This window comes from Ctenopharyngodon idella, chromosome 16 (genome assembly GCF_019924925.1).
Source record: "Ctenopharyngodon idella isolate HZGC_01 chromosome 16, HZGC01, whole genome shotgun sequence".
NCBI classification, from domain to species: domain Eukaryota; kingdom Metazoa; phylum Chordata; class Actinopteri; order Cypriniformes; family Xenocyprididae; genus Ctenopharyngodon; species Ctenopharyngodon idella.
The window spans coordinates 5,105,889-5,120,813 of NC_067235.1; the positions used below are offsets into that span (position 1 = coordinate 5,105,889).

Here is a 14,925-nt window from a genome sequence, read left to right on the forward strand (position 1 = left end):
GCAGTGTTGGGTAAGTTACTCTAAAAAAGTAATTAATTACTAGATACTAATTACATCTTCAACCGTTTAATTAGATTACTGTACTCATTACTCTATCTAAAAGGTATTGGATTACTTATTATAACTTATTACATTCTAAATCTCACATCAACCTTGACCAGTTGAATAATACAAGGATGGACATGAAACTGCACTTGATTATTTCAAATAAACAATATTCAATTGCATAAATTATACTTGAACTGACCAAAGTGTGTAAAGGGGGAATGTTACATTAAAAACTTACATTTTAACATTATATTTTGATGTTAAATCCACTATTGTTTTATATAGATTGTTGTATAGTCTATACAGTATTTAATGCAGTTACATCAGAAGTAACTAATTACAGAAAAATTAAGAGTTATCCCTTACTTATCTTTTTAAAGGGAAAAGTAATTGAATTACAGTTTTACTGTCTAAATTATATTTTTAACTTGTAAAATTCTGCAACCTTTCTATTATTTTTTGTTCTCTAATACATTATGAATGATTTTGTGATGTTTTTGCAGAAGAAACAGAAAGACCGCCAACATGACCACATCTTGTCCCATACTATGAGATCAAACTGACTGTTCCTTACTCTTCTGGAGCCCAGGATGGACAGAAAAACCGCCCCAGCTGGCCTCAGATCAGTGAACAGTTCAAGACAGTTTGCTCATCACATGAGCTCCTCTGCACTAGTGGTCTGAGGTGTGTTACACTGTCAGTTTTCTATCATAACATGCCTTGATTTGACCTTCACAGACTTTGTTTTTACAAAACGGACTCCCTGCTTTGAGTGTAATGAGAGACCGCTAGAATGTTTTGCATGGGTTTGAACAGCACGATGTCCGTAGTCTCTAAGAGCAATAGCTTATATAGTGCTTTACACAACATATATGCACTGAGGTCTTTATTTTCTGTAGTTGCTTGCTGTTGGGGGAAATGTTTAATCTTACCCTGCATCCTCAAGAGTACAACCACTGCCTTTTTATTTGTTTCACATAAAAGACACCCTGCAGTTAGTGATGCAAAATACAAACCAAAAACAAACAGATGTCAGTTGTTGTATGGTTTAGGCTTTATGATAACCACTGCTTTTTTTTTAGGGTCCATTTTATTGTTCTGTGTAACTGTGGCTATTACATCCTCAGGTTTCAAGTGCTAGACTACTTAAGGGTCTAGAGAATGAATTTAAAGACCACATGAAATATACTCATATACCCCTCTAACACCATCTGACACCATCAGCAATCACAAGTAGGCCTAATGAATTATGGTTCACAGTGGTGAATGAATCTATCGGGTAAATCGAAGATCCCGTCAATATGTCCTGCCTGAATCTCCTGTTTTAATAGAAACTATTGCTGCAAGTCCTCCTGGCAAGGTCTTCATTAATGCTACTCAAAATGTGTTTAAACTAAATTTGTACAGTCAATATTCTTATTATAATCGAAAAAAAAAACAATCTCCCATGATTCTTTAATTAAGGGCTGAAATACACTACACAACTTTTGTCCAGATTTTTGAAAATCAGAAAAGCACGTTGTGTATGATGGGCACAAACTCTGATTTTTCTTTTTTTTTTAGCTTCAGGGTTTGATTTCATCCAGGCGGAGGATATCAGATGTCTGATATTTTGAGCTGGTTTAAGAACACATATTCTTTTCATTTGTCACCCGTCACCCGATTACAATATTTGCCCACCGCCCTGTCGTTTTTCTTTTTAATAGAAATAAAAATCATTTAGTTCAGTTGGACAATGGGCGCAACAATTATAAACTGAAAGCGTCTGCTCTGCTCCATAAAGTCAATTTCCAGGAAAGTCTGTTCACTCGGCGGCCATATTTGCAACGCCTCCCGGCAGCTATTTTGCTCATACGAGACATACAAGTCCTATCTACATGAATGTGAGAATCCTGAAATCTCAAATACTGCTTGCCGAACACACAATTAAATAACATATTTCAAATCGGCAACAGAATCTGACATGAACTGTCCGATAAATGTTGTTTCTTATGCTCAAATAGCATTAAAAAAGCGTATTTTTCAGGCTAGACCAGCCAATGCGCATGTGCAGTCCTAAGCGCGAGAGTAAGGAGAGATGACTGACAAGATGATGGTGGAGGATTTGGTGCGCAACAGATCCTGAGCGTCATTGACATATCTTATCTTGTAAAATATGCCTTCAATACCGACGCTCCCTATACACAGAGTACGCCTATCGAAAACGAAAATGAAAAGCGAGCACGCATTCAAAAGCGATTTTAATACTACACATATTGTTAGCGGCTCATTGATGTCCGCAAATTATAAGCCTTTATGCAGAGTATGCGCGATTGCGAATTCAAAAGTGAAAGTGAGCAGACGTTCAAAAACAATAACCCCACCTCCCCCGGTGTAATCGCAAGTTTATATACCGGTGTGAAAATGTCCTCACCGTGACATCCCTAGTAGTGATCCTCAGTCAATTAGTGTATGATACAGTACCTAGTTTTAATTTGTAACCATTTACAAAGTTGGCATAAATGATGCCTAGTGTTTTAAAATCTGCTCAGATTTTAAAAGTCAGGTGGTGTATTCAAGCCTTAACACATCACCAACTCATAAAGTTCTAGCTTAATACTGATAATTATGACTTGGTGGTGTAAATACAATCATTCCAACCTGACTTGAATGCAACATTTTTTTTATATGCACTCACTGAGTCATTTCATGAGGTCTTTAAATACTTGATTGTTTCTATTGTGAGCTTTGAGTCTTTTTAGGAATGTTCTTTAGCATTTAATTGTGTTTACCACATATTTCACGTCCCAATGTCTGTAAAATGTATATTAGTGTATTTCCAGTATATATAGAGTATTTGTTTTGTTCTTCCCTTTTATTTTGAACAATCATGCCACCAGTTGTAATAACTTCCTTTGAGGATATGAAAGTGTAGGTCTCAATGAGATTAGCTGACATAATACCCCACCACAAATGCTCCTTTATCAGTGGCGGCTTATTTTTGACTTTTATTTGAGCCAAACAAAACCACATATGACCTGCTTTTCTATTGTGTCCTGCTCAGGGCAAAGTCTGCTGTATTCATTTTTTGCCTTAAACCTATTTGTGAATGTCGTGGGTTGAATTCTTATATCATTGTACCAAGTGTTATGGATGTAGCATTTGATTCAAATTACATATCAAATATGTGTGTGTTTTAATTTTGTGCATATGCAGTTCGGTTCTCTTAATTTAGGAGAGTTGAAATGGGTTTTGAGGGTTGAGGATTACGGCATTTGAGTTATTTCTTGGCAGGTGTACTTCGCTTTAGCTGTTGTACTCTGTCCCATCTGGGAATCATCAAATGAAGGCATTAATCTCAAAACATGTGGAAATAAAAGTTATATGGTCAAAAAAGGAACATATATTTGCAGATAGAGGTGGTCAGTGTTATTTATACTTTTAAGCATTGCTACTTTATGTCGTCAAAGACTGTAAATGATTGTGTTTTATTGTCATGTCTAGCCTGGCAAGAAATAATCATGTCTGGTGGTTATTGACTATCTATGCAAAATCCATTTGACACTCAAAATCCATTTCATTTCTGTGATTATTCATGTTCAGCTTATAAATGCTGGTTTATATAATCCATTTCTTGGACACTGGAAAGAGATCCTCTTCTGCTATGCACCTGCTATTATTGTACTGTAAATCTTTGAGCCTGTAAATAATGGTAGCATTATTGCTTATTTACTGTACGTTTCTGATCTTGTAAAATAAGGTTACATACTGTAGAATTTGTGTTCAGCTCTGCATTACGTTTAGGGCCTAGTTGTGGAGTGACACTATTATAACATTTCTTGAGATTACAAATCTGTTCAAATAAAATGTTTTATAGAATGTTGTGTATAAAATGGTCTATAAACTGTTTTGTGCATTTTTGCAAAATGCAGCACTCGAAGAAAAGTTGGTTACATTTTATTTTAAGATGTCCTTGTTACAGTGTAATTATACATTTATGTACTGAGTGATGGATTATATTTATGATGGATGGATGTGCTTTTTTGGGCTTCAAAATCTCTATCGCCATTCACTACCATTATAAAGCTTGGAAGAGCCAGGATATTTTTTAATATAACTCTGGTTGTTTGTCTGAAAGAAGATAGTCATATACACCTAGGATGTCTTGAGAGTGAGTAAATCATGGGATTATTTTCATTGTTGGGTGAACTATCCCTTTAAGGAAGGGTATTGATACATTTATCTCTTAAAGGGTTAGTTCACCCAAACAATTAAAAATTAAGATATTTTTGATGAAATCCAATGGCTCATTGAGGCCTCTATTGCCAGCAATGTCACCAAACATACTCAACATATGTCACCCAACATACTCAAAACATATTTAAAACAGTTCATGTGACTACAGTGGTTCTACAATAATATTATAAAGCGATGAGAATACTTTTTGTGCGCCAAAAAGAAAAAAAAAAAAAAACAGCTTTTCAACAATATGTAAGTACAAAAGCAGACAGGGCAGAGGCAAATATGTGAACAGGGGCAGGCAATGGTCGAGGCAGGCGGCAAGCAAACACAGTCCAGTAAACAGGCAGAGATCAGGGCAGGCGGCAGAGAATCACAGAGGGTAAACAGTCCAAATGGCAACAGAATAACAATCCACAGAAAAACGCTCAGAAATGATCACTGGGGCAAATCAAGACTTCGCAATGTGTGTGTGTGTGCGTGAGTGTGGCAATCAGTCCCAGGAATGAGGGCCGATGGGAAATGTAGTCCGAATGGTGGAAAGTCAATATTCAGGTGACGGCTCCCTCCGGTGGTGCGGAGGAGGAGGCGCGGGAGCCACCTTCATGACAATAGTGATGGCCGATTTCAAAACACTGCTTCATGAAGCTTTACGAATCTTTTGTTTCGAATCAGTTGTTTCGTGTCACGTGATTTCAGCAGTTTGGTAGTTTGATACGTGATCCGAATCACTGATTCGAAACTAAAGATTCATAAAGCTCCGAAGCTTCATGAAGCAGTGTTTTTTTTTTGGCGCACAAAAAGTATTCTTGTCGCCTTATAATATTAAGGTTGAACCACTGTACTCACATGAACTGTTTTAAATATGTTTTGAGTACCTTTCTGGATCTTGAGAGGTTCTGTGACATTGCTGTCAATGCGGGCCTCACTGAGCCATTGGATTTTATCAAAAATATCTTAATTTGTGTTCCGAAGATGAACGAAGGTCTTACGGGTGTGGAACGACATGAGGGTGAGTAATTAATGACAAAATTTTCATTTTTTGGTGAACTAACCCTTTAATTCTAAATACAAAAAAAGAAAAGAAAATGAAGTGAAATTAGAAGGTTGAATAGAATATTCTACATGAAGCCATGTTTCAGATGTGTTTATCCAGCAAGATTCTCTCAAGGTTATGAACAAACATTCTTCCAGTAACATTAACAGAATATTATTTCAAAGTTATCTGGTATTTAATAATGCTCTCAAAAGATTAGCACAAAAGAATTATTTATGCATTGCATGAAGCGTTTTAGTTGGACATTCACCTCATGTTTTTTGAAATGTTAAACTTGCTACTTTTGAATGTTCTTTGAACATTCTAAATCATTCCCATAATGTTTGCTAAATGATAATATGGAACGTTCCCTTAACATTCACATAACATTTTTAAAACAACAAAAACTGGATGTTTTAAACGTTCAGAGAACATTCTGAACTAATGTTTATATAACCTAATGGGAACATTAGCAAAACATGCTTAGAATATATTTTTGTTAGCTGGGTTGACAGAGAGTTGCAAGTTTTCCTTATCTGTACTGAATCCATTAAGAGCTGCTGTCTGTTTGACAGATAATGTTTCTGTCTAGTTCATTACATTATTTAAAGTGAAACATTTTAATGTATTTAATGACAATGTAATATTTACGGTCCAAAGTTGCTTAATATGCACCAATTCTCTTACACCGGGCTGTTTTAGTTTCTTCTGAAATTATCTTCTCTAGCCTCAACATTCTTCATGTTCTTACATAACTCCAAACACTGTGGGCTACAACTTATTTCCACTTGATACCATTCAAGGGTATTAAAAAATGCTGACAACTCTTGCTGTGAGGCCTTGGAGAAGCCAGTCTTAACAAGTGACCATGAAGCTGGACTCTTGGGAGAGGTGAAGCTAGAAACTTTCTATGTATCAAATAAATAATTTACAGAAAATCAACATGCAGTGCATAAAACTATGAAAAGAGAAATACCTTGAAGTCATTGCATGAAATTCCAATAGTCTTTTCTTCCCTGTTGTGATGTATATTCGAGTGAAACGGCTTCTCAAACAAGAAAAACTGTAGAGCAGGACTTGATTTTGTCCATGAGGAATTGATTGGATGGTTGTGGTTTGCTATTGGTGGATCTCATGTGAGTGACAGGTTGCCCCGCCCTCGTCATCAGAGAAGAGATGTCGCTGCAAGAGGGAGGGGAAGTTATTTTGATTAAAGATTACGAGGCACATGAATTTAAAATGATATGCACGGATAATTTATAATCAATACTGCAATATCCCATAAAAAATAAGAATTGTCAATTTTGATTTCATGGTAAATATAAAATGAAAATACAGAAAAGGTCTTCACTCTAAAACACTTTATTCATTACACACAGGAGATAACAAACAATTTGGCTCTTCCTTTGGCTCTTCGTCAGTGTGCAGACCTTTTCTGTATTTTTGAATTTGATATATAGGTCAGCACCTAATTAGCTGGGAGAGTGCGGTGAATGACGGAGAGTGATATCACATGACCTATTCTCAGCCCACCTGGTATTAAGATGCGTTTTGCTCGATCGGATCACAAGTAGATGAAGGAAACACATTCCCATTTACATCTGGTGTTTTAATCCATCTCTTTTGTCTACTTTCAACCACTTCTGTCCTGATTTCTTTGGGGGGAGGGTCTATGTATGTATGTATGTATGGGTTTTTTCAGATCTTTCAATCTAATGGACGAAATAAGCTCACGCAGTTTACATATGAACGCGACCGGAGGCGCTGGAAAAACCACGAAGAGCAGCAGCTTTTGTTTCTGCTCTGATATTGGCAGGACCACGCTGAATGCTGTGAGTGTGTGTTAGAAATCAGAATGGTGAGAGAACATTGTGCTTGGTACATTTTTCCATTTTTCGTCTTCAAACCAAACTTGGGTCTTCAGCTGACTTCAGTTTAAATCCCATCTGGCTAGCGCACTTCCAGTAATGTTTACGCATTAAGGTCAGTAGGAGGAGAGTAGATGGTCTTTTGCGGCTGTTTGCAATGCATTCAACCACATGAGCATTTACACTACGAAAGCAATCGGGTCAACTGCTTTTTTAAACTACCTCTGGATGTGGTCGAAAAGTGGACAAGCTCAAAACATTTTAAACCCTGTTTACACCTGTATTTAGCATTGTGATCCAATCGACCAAAATGCATCTTAATACCAGGTGGAAACGGCCTAAGTTTCAAGTCTTCCTATGTCATACAATAGCTTTCTGTAAAGAAAGTTTTGCTCACTGAAAACCTTTTCCTTTGCCAAAGTTCTCAGATCTCATTTGTGATCGTGTTCAGATTCAAAAACTGCCAATTAACACATGATGCAGGGTTTTTCAGCTCCAGAAGATGCCTTCAGATGACTTGATATACAGTAGAGGATATTAAAAGAGGATGAAAATGTATTGAGCTGAGAAAGAGAGTCTGTTCCCCAGACTGATTTCTCTGCGCGCGATCCAAGATGGAGCGAAACACGGACAGGTATAGGTTACTTTGAGCTTTGGGTGTGCGCTTAAATGGACAAACACACACATAAATATGTCAAAATGCCCGTCTTGGCGAGTTTTCAATTAAACACAGTCGTTTATGTCTTAAGTGAAGATAAACAGTTGGGAAAGTAATCGAATGCTTGTCAGTATATTAGATCTGTGTATTTGATCTTAAAGTGACAGCAGCCTAATAAAGCTGCTGCTGTCTGTGTCATTTAATGTTCATCAAACAACAAAAGAAAACAAGAGAATTATTCACTGCTCTTCACTGAATAACTTTAGTAACTTTAATAAGTATCAATGTATATTTAATTCATACAGTGAAGACTATACTATATATATATAGTTTCATTTGATTACTTAATTCAATTTCTGTATAGTATGCTATTATTAGGAGTAAGCTAAATTGTTTAAATTTCATTTGTATCTTTTTTCTATTGTATTTGTCCTATTTTTATCTTTTATGGTATTATTGACCGTTTCAACTCACTGTTGTTTGTTGACAGTAGAACTGCTCTGAAAGAATAGATTAAGGGGTCATTTTGGGGTTTTTATGAATGCATTGACAGGGGCCCTCTTACAAAGTTTTGCTTAGGACCCCCAGAAAGTCATATAGGTTTGGAAGGACATGAAGGTGAGTAAATGACAGGATTTCCATACTGAGTGAACCATTTCTTCAAGCAAATGTTCTTTTTGTCATTGTGGAATCTGTGTTGAACAAAAAGCGCTCAGCCCTGCCTCTTGAAATCAAGCGTGTAACACCCTCCCTTCTGCGTGACCTGCTTTACTCCTCGTCTCACTCAGACCAAGGTCTGTCCGATAGCAGCAGTTCAGCACAGCCCTTCATCCACAGCATTGACTCTCACTGTCTTATACATTGATGAATACAGCAATTAAAATAACAGGTGAGTACACAATGACAGAAATGATGACAATATTTCATCCTTCATATAAGTCTGCATTGATGTGACATGTTTTGCACAAGTTATTTACTGTTGTAGAAAAGCTCTTAGCAGATTTCTGTGGCACATTAAATTACCAGATGCTTTGTAGATGAACCAATAAGGTTCATTTATTAACATTAGTTCATGTATTAACTAACATGAACTAACCATGAGCAATACATTTGTTACTGTATTTACTAATCTTCATTAACTTTAGTTAATAAAACACAGTTGTTCATTGTTTGTTCATGTTAGTTCACAGTGCATTAACTAATGTTAACAAGATTTTAATAATGTATTAGTAAACGTTGAAATTAACATTAACAAAGATTAATAAATGCTGTGTAAGTGCAGTTCATTATTAGTTCATGTTAACTAATGTAGTTAACTAATGAACCTTATTGTAAAATGTTACAGAACAATGTGTCAATTTATGTCATTATTTTTATTCAGTTACTTGAAAATCATTCAGACAAATCTACAAATTTGTTGAATTTAAATGTTCGGGTCAGCATGTTATTGAGGTAAAGACTGCAGTCTTCAACTTATCATTTGGGTGAACAGTTTTTAAAAGTATTATTTATTTCTTGAAATGTATAGTAGCCAAAAGTGATGTCCAGCCTAGGAAAAATTGACATTTTCATGGTCTCTTTAAGTAAACAATAAGTTACTCAAGGCTAGTGCTGTATCGTGAATAAGTCACAGCTGAAGGGCGTTGTTAGGCACAACGAGAAGTAACCCCTTCAGCTGTGACTTATTCACGATACAGCACTAGCCTCGAGTACCTTATTGCATTTATAATATGGTTACCACACAATAAAATATTAAAGCCAAAAATATATATCAATGCAACTTTCATGAAGTAAACTTTTACTAAAGCCTTCCTTCCGCCAGAAAAAATAGTCCGACCGTGAGTCTGACTGTGAACAGCAACAGAAGTTACATTATTATGCCATTAGATGGCGGCAAAGACTGTCTTTATGAGTGTATCAGTCAGTAGCGAAGACTTTTACATTGAAAAAACTGAATTGTTGTGAACACGGAACAAGACGCAACTGAAAAATGCTTTGACTAGCACTGTCAGTCACGGGAAAACCCCTTAACTGTTAAAAGGACAAGATAATACATCGGACATTTAAACAGATGTTTTATTATGAACATAGGACTGACCTGAAGGAAAATTTCTCACAATTCTCTTCTACATGATACAGTAAGCTTCAATAAACAATATCAATTGAGAACATACAGTTTACGTTGCTAAGAGTGGTTGCTAAGGGTGTTGTGTAGTGATACACAGAACCGCTGGGTGAAGTTTATCGTGAATAAAGCACAGCTACTGACCAATCAGAATCAAGGACAGGAACTAACCGTTTTATAAATATTATTAAAAATGTGTTATTTGTTAATTTTTTAAGCATATTTTGTAGTTGTGCTTGGAGTCAATTATTTTATTTGTGATAACACAGTGAAATGTGCCAAATTGTGCAACATAATTTTTGGCCTGGCTGTCATACAAAGAAATTATGAACATGCAAAAACAAGAGAGAACAACAAAATATTAAAAATTGATTATGTTGAGGTCAATGTAAGCTTTTTCCTGTGAGCATTTTGTTTTTCTATGGATTTTTTTTCCCATAGAAAAACCTGCAGCTGTAGTTTGCCTTTTTTTTGCCAAATATTTTTGTCAGATAAATATCTTAACCAAGCTTAATAAAATATTTAAAAATATAAAATATTTTCCTCATATTATGATGTTTTAATTGAACTTGTAGGATCATTAAAAACAAATATCCCCAAACATCGGTACTGTATAATTTTTTTTTTACAGTTTTTTTTTTTTTTTTTACATGGTTTCATTCAGCAGACACTTTTATCCAACAAATGAGAACAATACAAGAACAAAGACAAAAAATATGAGAATATAATAGAAGCAAAGAGAGGAAATAATATTAAAAGTAGTGTTGCCACCCAATTTCAATTCCAGAGTAGTGCAAAAGGATAGTTAGCTTGCTCTGTTGAAAGAGATGAGTTTTCAGTCATCAGTCATTAATAAATTTTCCTCAATTAAATGTTGTCCTCCAAATTAATAATATACCATTTATTCTCTTTAGTACAGCTAAGCCTTTTCTTTTCCCTTTGCCATTTTCATTTCCAAATGCCAGTAGTTTCTCAGAGCTTCTAAATAATGTTGTGCTTCCCATGTGTGTAGGTTCCCACTGTGTGACAATAAAGGCTTTCAGGATCTCATTAAGCTTGCAGATTGTATAATCCAGTATTGTCATACTCGACTGACAGTCAGCTTCATACAATAATTGAACTGTGTTTAAAGCCTTGGCACATGACTTGAGTAACAGGTGGGGGATGACAAGAGCCAGTTTAAACCATTACTTTTAACCCACAGTAATCAACATAACTATAAAAATTAAAATATATTGTTTACAAGACATAAGAGCTCTTATTTGTACAGTTATTGCATTTATTATTGTAATGAAAACAACAAACTGATACTGTGAAATTGCTTTAGGAAGCCATCAATTTTAAAAAGCGTGAGGTTTATGTATATTTTGTTTGGAGTGAATTTTGAAATTGCATGTAAAATTACATGTTGATTTTCAAGGTAACGTTTCACTGCTGTTATACCAAATGTGTTTTCCTTACTGAAATTTGGAAGTCTCAAGTCCCAAGTCAGTTCTCTGACACTCTTTAAAGTTTTATGATTCTGGGATCTATCCTGTAAAGTACCTGACCATATATTTAGATGCTCATAGAGAATCTTCCCAGTAAGGGTTCACATTGATACATCTGGAAAACTTAGTCATTTTAATGGAATGGCCTTTGTTGTACATAAAAATCATATTGCATTGCAGCTGCATTTCTCCAAAACTGAGAAAAATTATCACATATTTACTCACATTTAGAACAATTTTGGGATACTGCAGTTTTTCTATCACTAACATGCTGAGAACTAAGAAAAAAATTAAATGCCAAATAAAAAAATTAATTAGTGATGGTGCAGTAGGTACTGTTCCCTTGTGAAAAAAAAAAATATTACACTTTAGCATTGAAAAGTGTAATTATTATAGAGATTATAAACTTAAAAGAATATTAGAGCGATCTTAATGTAATGTTTTCAGACACTTCATTGAATGTTAATTGCAATCAAATATAATGTATGGTCTAAATTTATTTTAAATGCAATTAGCTGAATTTAAGAATACTTTTTGACCTAATTAATTACATCTTTATATGTAATTTCATAATTGCTTCTATTGTCTTTGAAATACGGTTAAAGTGTACTGCATTTGCGGTAAACTAAAATAATGTAATTTCTATAGTATTTGTATATCATGTAATTAAATTGTAATGATGAAGTTGGAATTTAGTACATTTATCAACTTTAAATGTAATATCAAATAACACACTACAGTTAAAATTATAATCAAGTACTTTACATGTGCTTTAGGGCCAGATTTACTAACAGCTTGCGCCAGCGCAAACCCTCTTTTGGGGTTAAAAAACTACTGTCGGGATTTACTAAAGACACGCAGTGCAAAATTAGGGCTGAAAAGGCGTGGACTGAGTTGTTTTTGCGGCTGACCTTATTGCATATGCATTTGTAGGAGTTTCCCTTTCAGACGGAAAATTTATGGTAGGAGAGTATTTAAATGAATCACGTAACGCATTTTACTAACGTTTGCGTTAGTCAATTCACTGGTATTTGCTCCATTATTTACCGCCCCAAAAAAGCATGTCTTAACCCATTTTGCGACATGGCTGCAATTGTTTCTGCTAGGAGGAGACACCGCAGACACTCGCACGGTTTGGGGAGCTCGTGGCTGTCCCATGCCTCGCCAGCACCCTCGTAAGCACGTTGACCTGAAGCAGCTAGATAAATACTCTGCTTTGGTGGCGCTGGGTCACTCCTGATCTTTGCGTCAGGAAACGGAGAGCTTCCTCTATCTCAGGAGTGAGGAATGGACCGCTAAAGTGTATCTGTTCCCCCTTGAGATGCTCTCCGAGCATAAATCTGGTATACCTGCCACCATGTGTGTTTCGGGATATAAAGTTAGGTTACCAGAAACATCTTCCTGTATTGAAGGATGGAGACACTTCTTTTTATACCTCTTCTTCACTTAAGCTGCTTTACTCACAAAGGGAGACGCGTCTGGCTTTCTCCTCATGTCAGATGCTCCAGTCCCTACACCAGACCCCAAAGGGGGAAAACCTCTTCACTAGCCCTCATGGGCCAGTCTTCATTGCCAGAGGACACCTCAGGCCTTCCTCCGGTAACTTTGGCTTTGTTCCCACCATTTCTTGCGGGCAGCCATACAGAAAGTCTGGCGGACAATTGGCTCATTCTGGCTCTGTTTTAGCATAATTTCTTTGTTTTTGTCATTTCTTCATTTTTACATAAAATGTAAATTAACTTTACATTACAACTTTACATACCTTTTTAAAGTAATTAAAATAACTTGCGGAAAGGATGCATTAAAGGAAAAGCATGATCTTCATCATTTTTCATAATCTAATTCATACATGCAACAAATTTATTTTGCGCCGGCCAGAACATACGCTCTAAAACGGTATAAACAGTGAGGAGTTATTAATATGATAATGAACACAAGTGTTTGCGCTTATTATTTGATCATTATTATGATTAAACGCCGTTGCGTGTCTGTGATTTTTTTCTATTTTCTATAGATACAGTGAATTCGACTTTCTGTGTCATACACATCACGTTTGTCTTTTGTTATAAATCACATTTTTACCAGTGCCAATTACAGTCACAGTGAAACACTGTCCATCAAAATGATGCAACCCCCGAAAGTCTAACTCCCCCACCCCCCGGACCCCACCACCGCAACACTGGTGGTTGTTGGTGATTCCCCACTGCGGTAGTAAGAAATTGTCAAGTCATCACGATGGATGGCTCCCTGACTGGTTGGGGTGCAGTCTTCAAGGGCAGACCGGTTTGCGGTGTTTGGAAGGGGCAAGCTTCTGTTGTGGCACATAAAATACTTAGAGTTGCGAGCCATCTTTCTGGCTCCGGATCACGTCCTTCTGGCCCTGATACGCTGTCATGTTATTGTCAGGACTGACAACATGGCAGTGGTGTCCCACATAAACCGCCAGGGGGCTCACGGTCACGCACCCTGAAAAGGCGTGCACGCCGCCTTCTCCTGTGGGCTCTAGACAGGTTCTTTTCACTGAGAGCAGTTCATGTCCCAGGTGCCTTGAACTATGCAGCGGATTTCCTGTCCAGGAAAATTCCAGCAAGGCGGAGGTGGACCTCTGCGCGTCACAAGACTCGACTCAGTGCCCCCTGTGGTTCTTCCTGTCTTATCCGATGCCTCTGGGGATAGATGTGGATTTGGCATCCTCAACCTGAGATTTGGAGGCTGTAGGTACGGCCGATCAGGAGTGATCGCTAATGGCTACAACTCTCTTCTACAAGACAGCTGTATGTTTCCAAGTGGAAGGTCTTTGAGTCTTGGTGCATGGCTCGTGCAGTGGACCCAGTCAACTGCCCAGTGTTGGAATTCCTGCAGGATAAGTTTATGGCTGGAGAGGCTGCGACTACCTTGAGGGTTTACATCGTGGCTATCGACCACCCTTCAGGAGTCAGACAAGGTCCCCTTGGGTAGACACCGTCTGGTCTCTTCGTTTATGCATAGAGTTAGGCGCTTGAGGCCTGCGCGTCCTATTAGTGTCCTATTCTGGGATTTGTCGGTTGTTCTGGAGAGGTTATTGGAACTGCCTTTTGAACCTTTGGAGTCAGCTCCTGATCAGATTCTGGCTCTCTCTGTGAGTGGGCCTTGCATGGAGTTTCCCCCGGGTCTTGTGAAGATGTTTCTGCAACCCAGACCTGGTTATGTCCCTAAGTTTTGTCCACATCATTCTGCTCTCAAGTGGTCATGCTTCATTCTTTCTCTCCTCCTCCCTTTGCCTCTGCAGAGGAGGAGAGGCTTCATTTCCTTTGCCCTGTTCAGGCTTTAAAGGCATATGTGGACTGCTCTAGCCAGTGGTGCAAGTCATCTCAGTTATTTGTGTGCTTTGAGGCTGGCTGCAGAGGGTTTGTCTCCTCTAAGCACAGGATTTCTCATTGGATGAGAGACGTGATTTCATGGCTTATGAGATGTGGAAGCTTCCTTCACTTCTGGGCATTAGA

The 14,925-nt window shown here is 37.1% G+C and overlaps 1 protein-coding gene across 1 annotated transcript in view; it reads left to right on the top strand.

Annotated features, from left to right (window-relative positions):
- Window positions 1-3,906, top strand: part of macf1b (microtubule actin crosslinking factor 1b) — a 33,626-nt gene extending 29,720 nt beyond the window's left edge. Inside the window, exon 40 of the mRNA XM_051864247.1 lies at window positions 552-3,906. Coding sequence (XP_051720207.1) covers window positions 552-577 — 26 coding nt within the window. The 3' untranslated portion in view covers window positions 578-3,906. The remainder of the gene's footprint in view (window positions 1-551) is intronic.
- The last annotated feature ends 11,019 nt before the right edge of the window (window positions 3,907-14,925 follow it).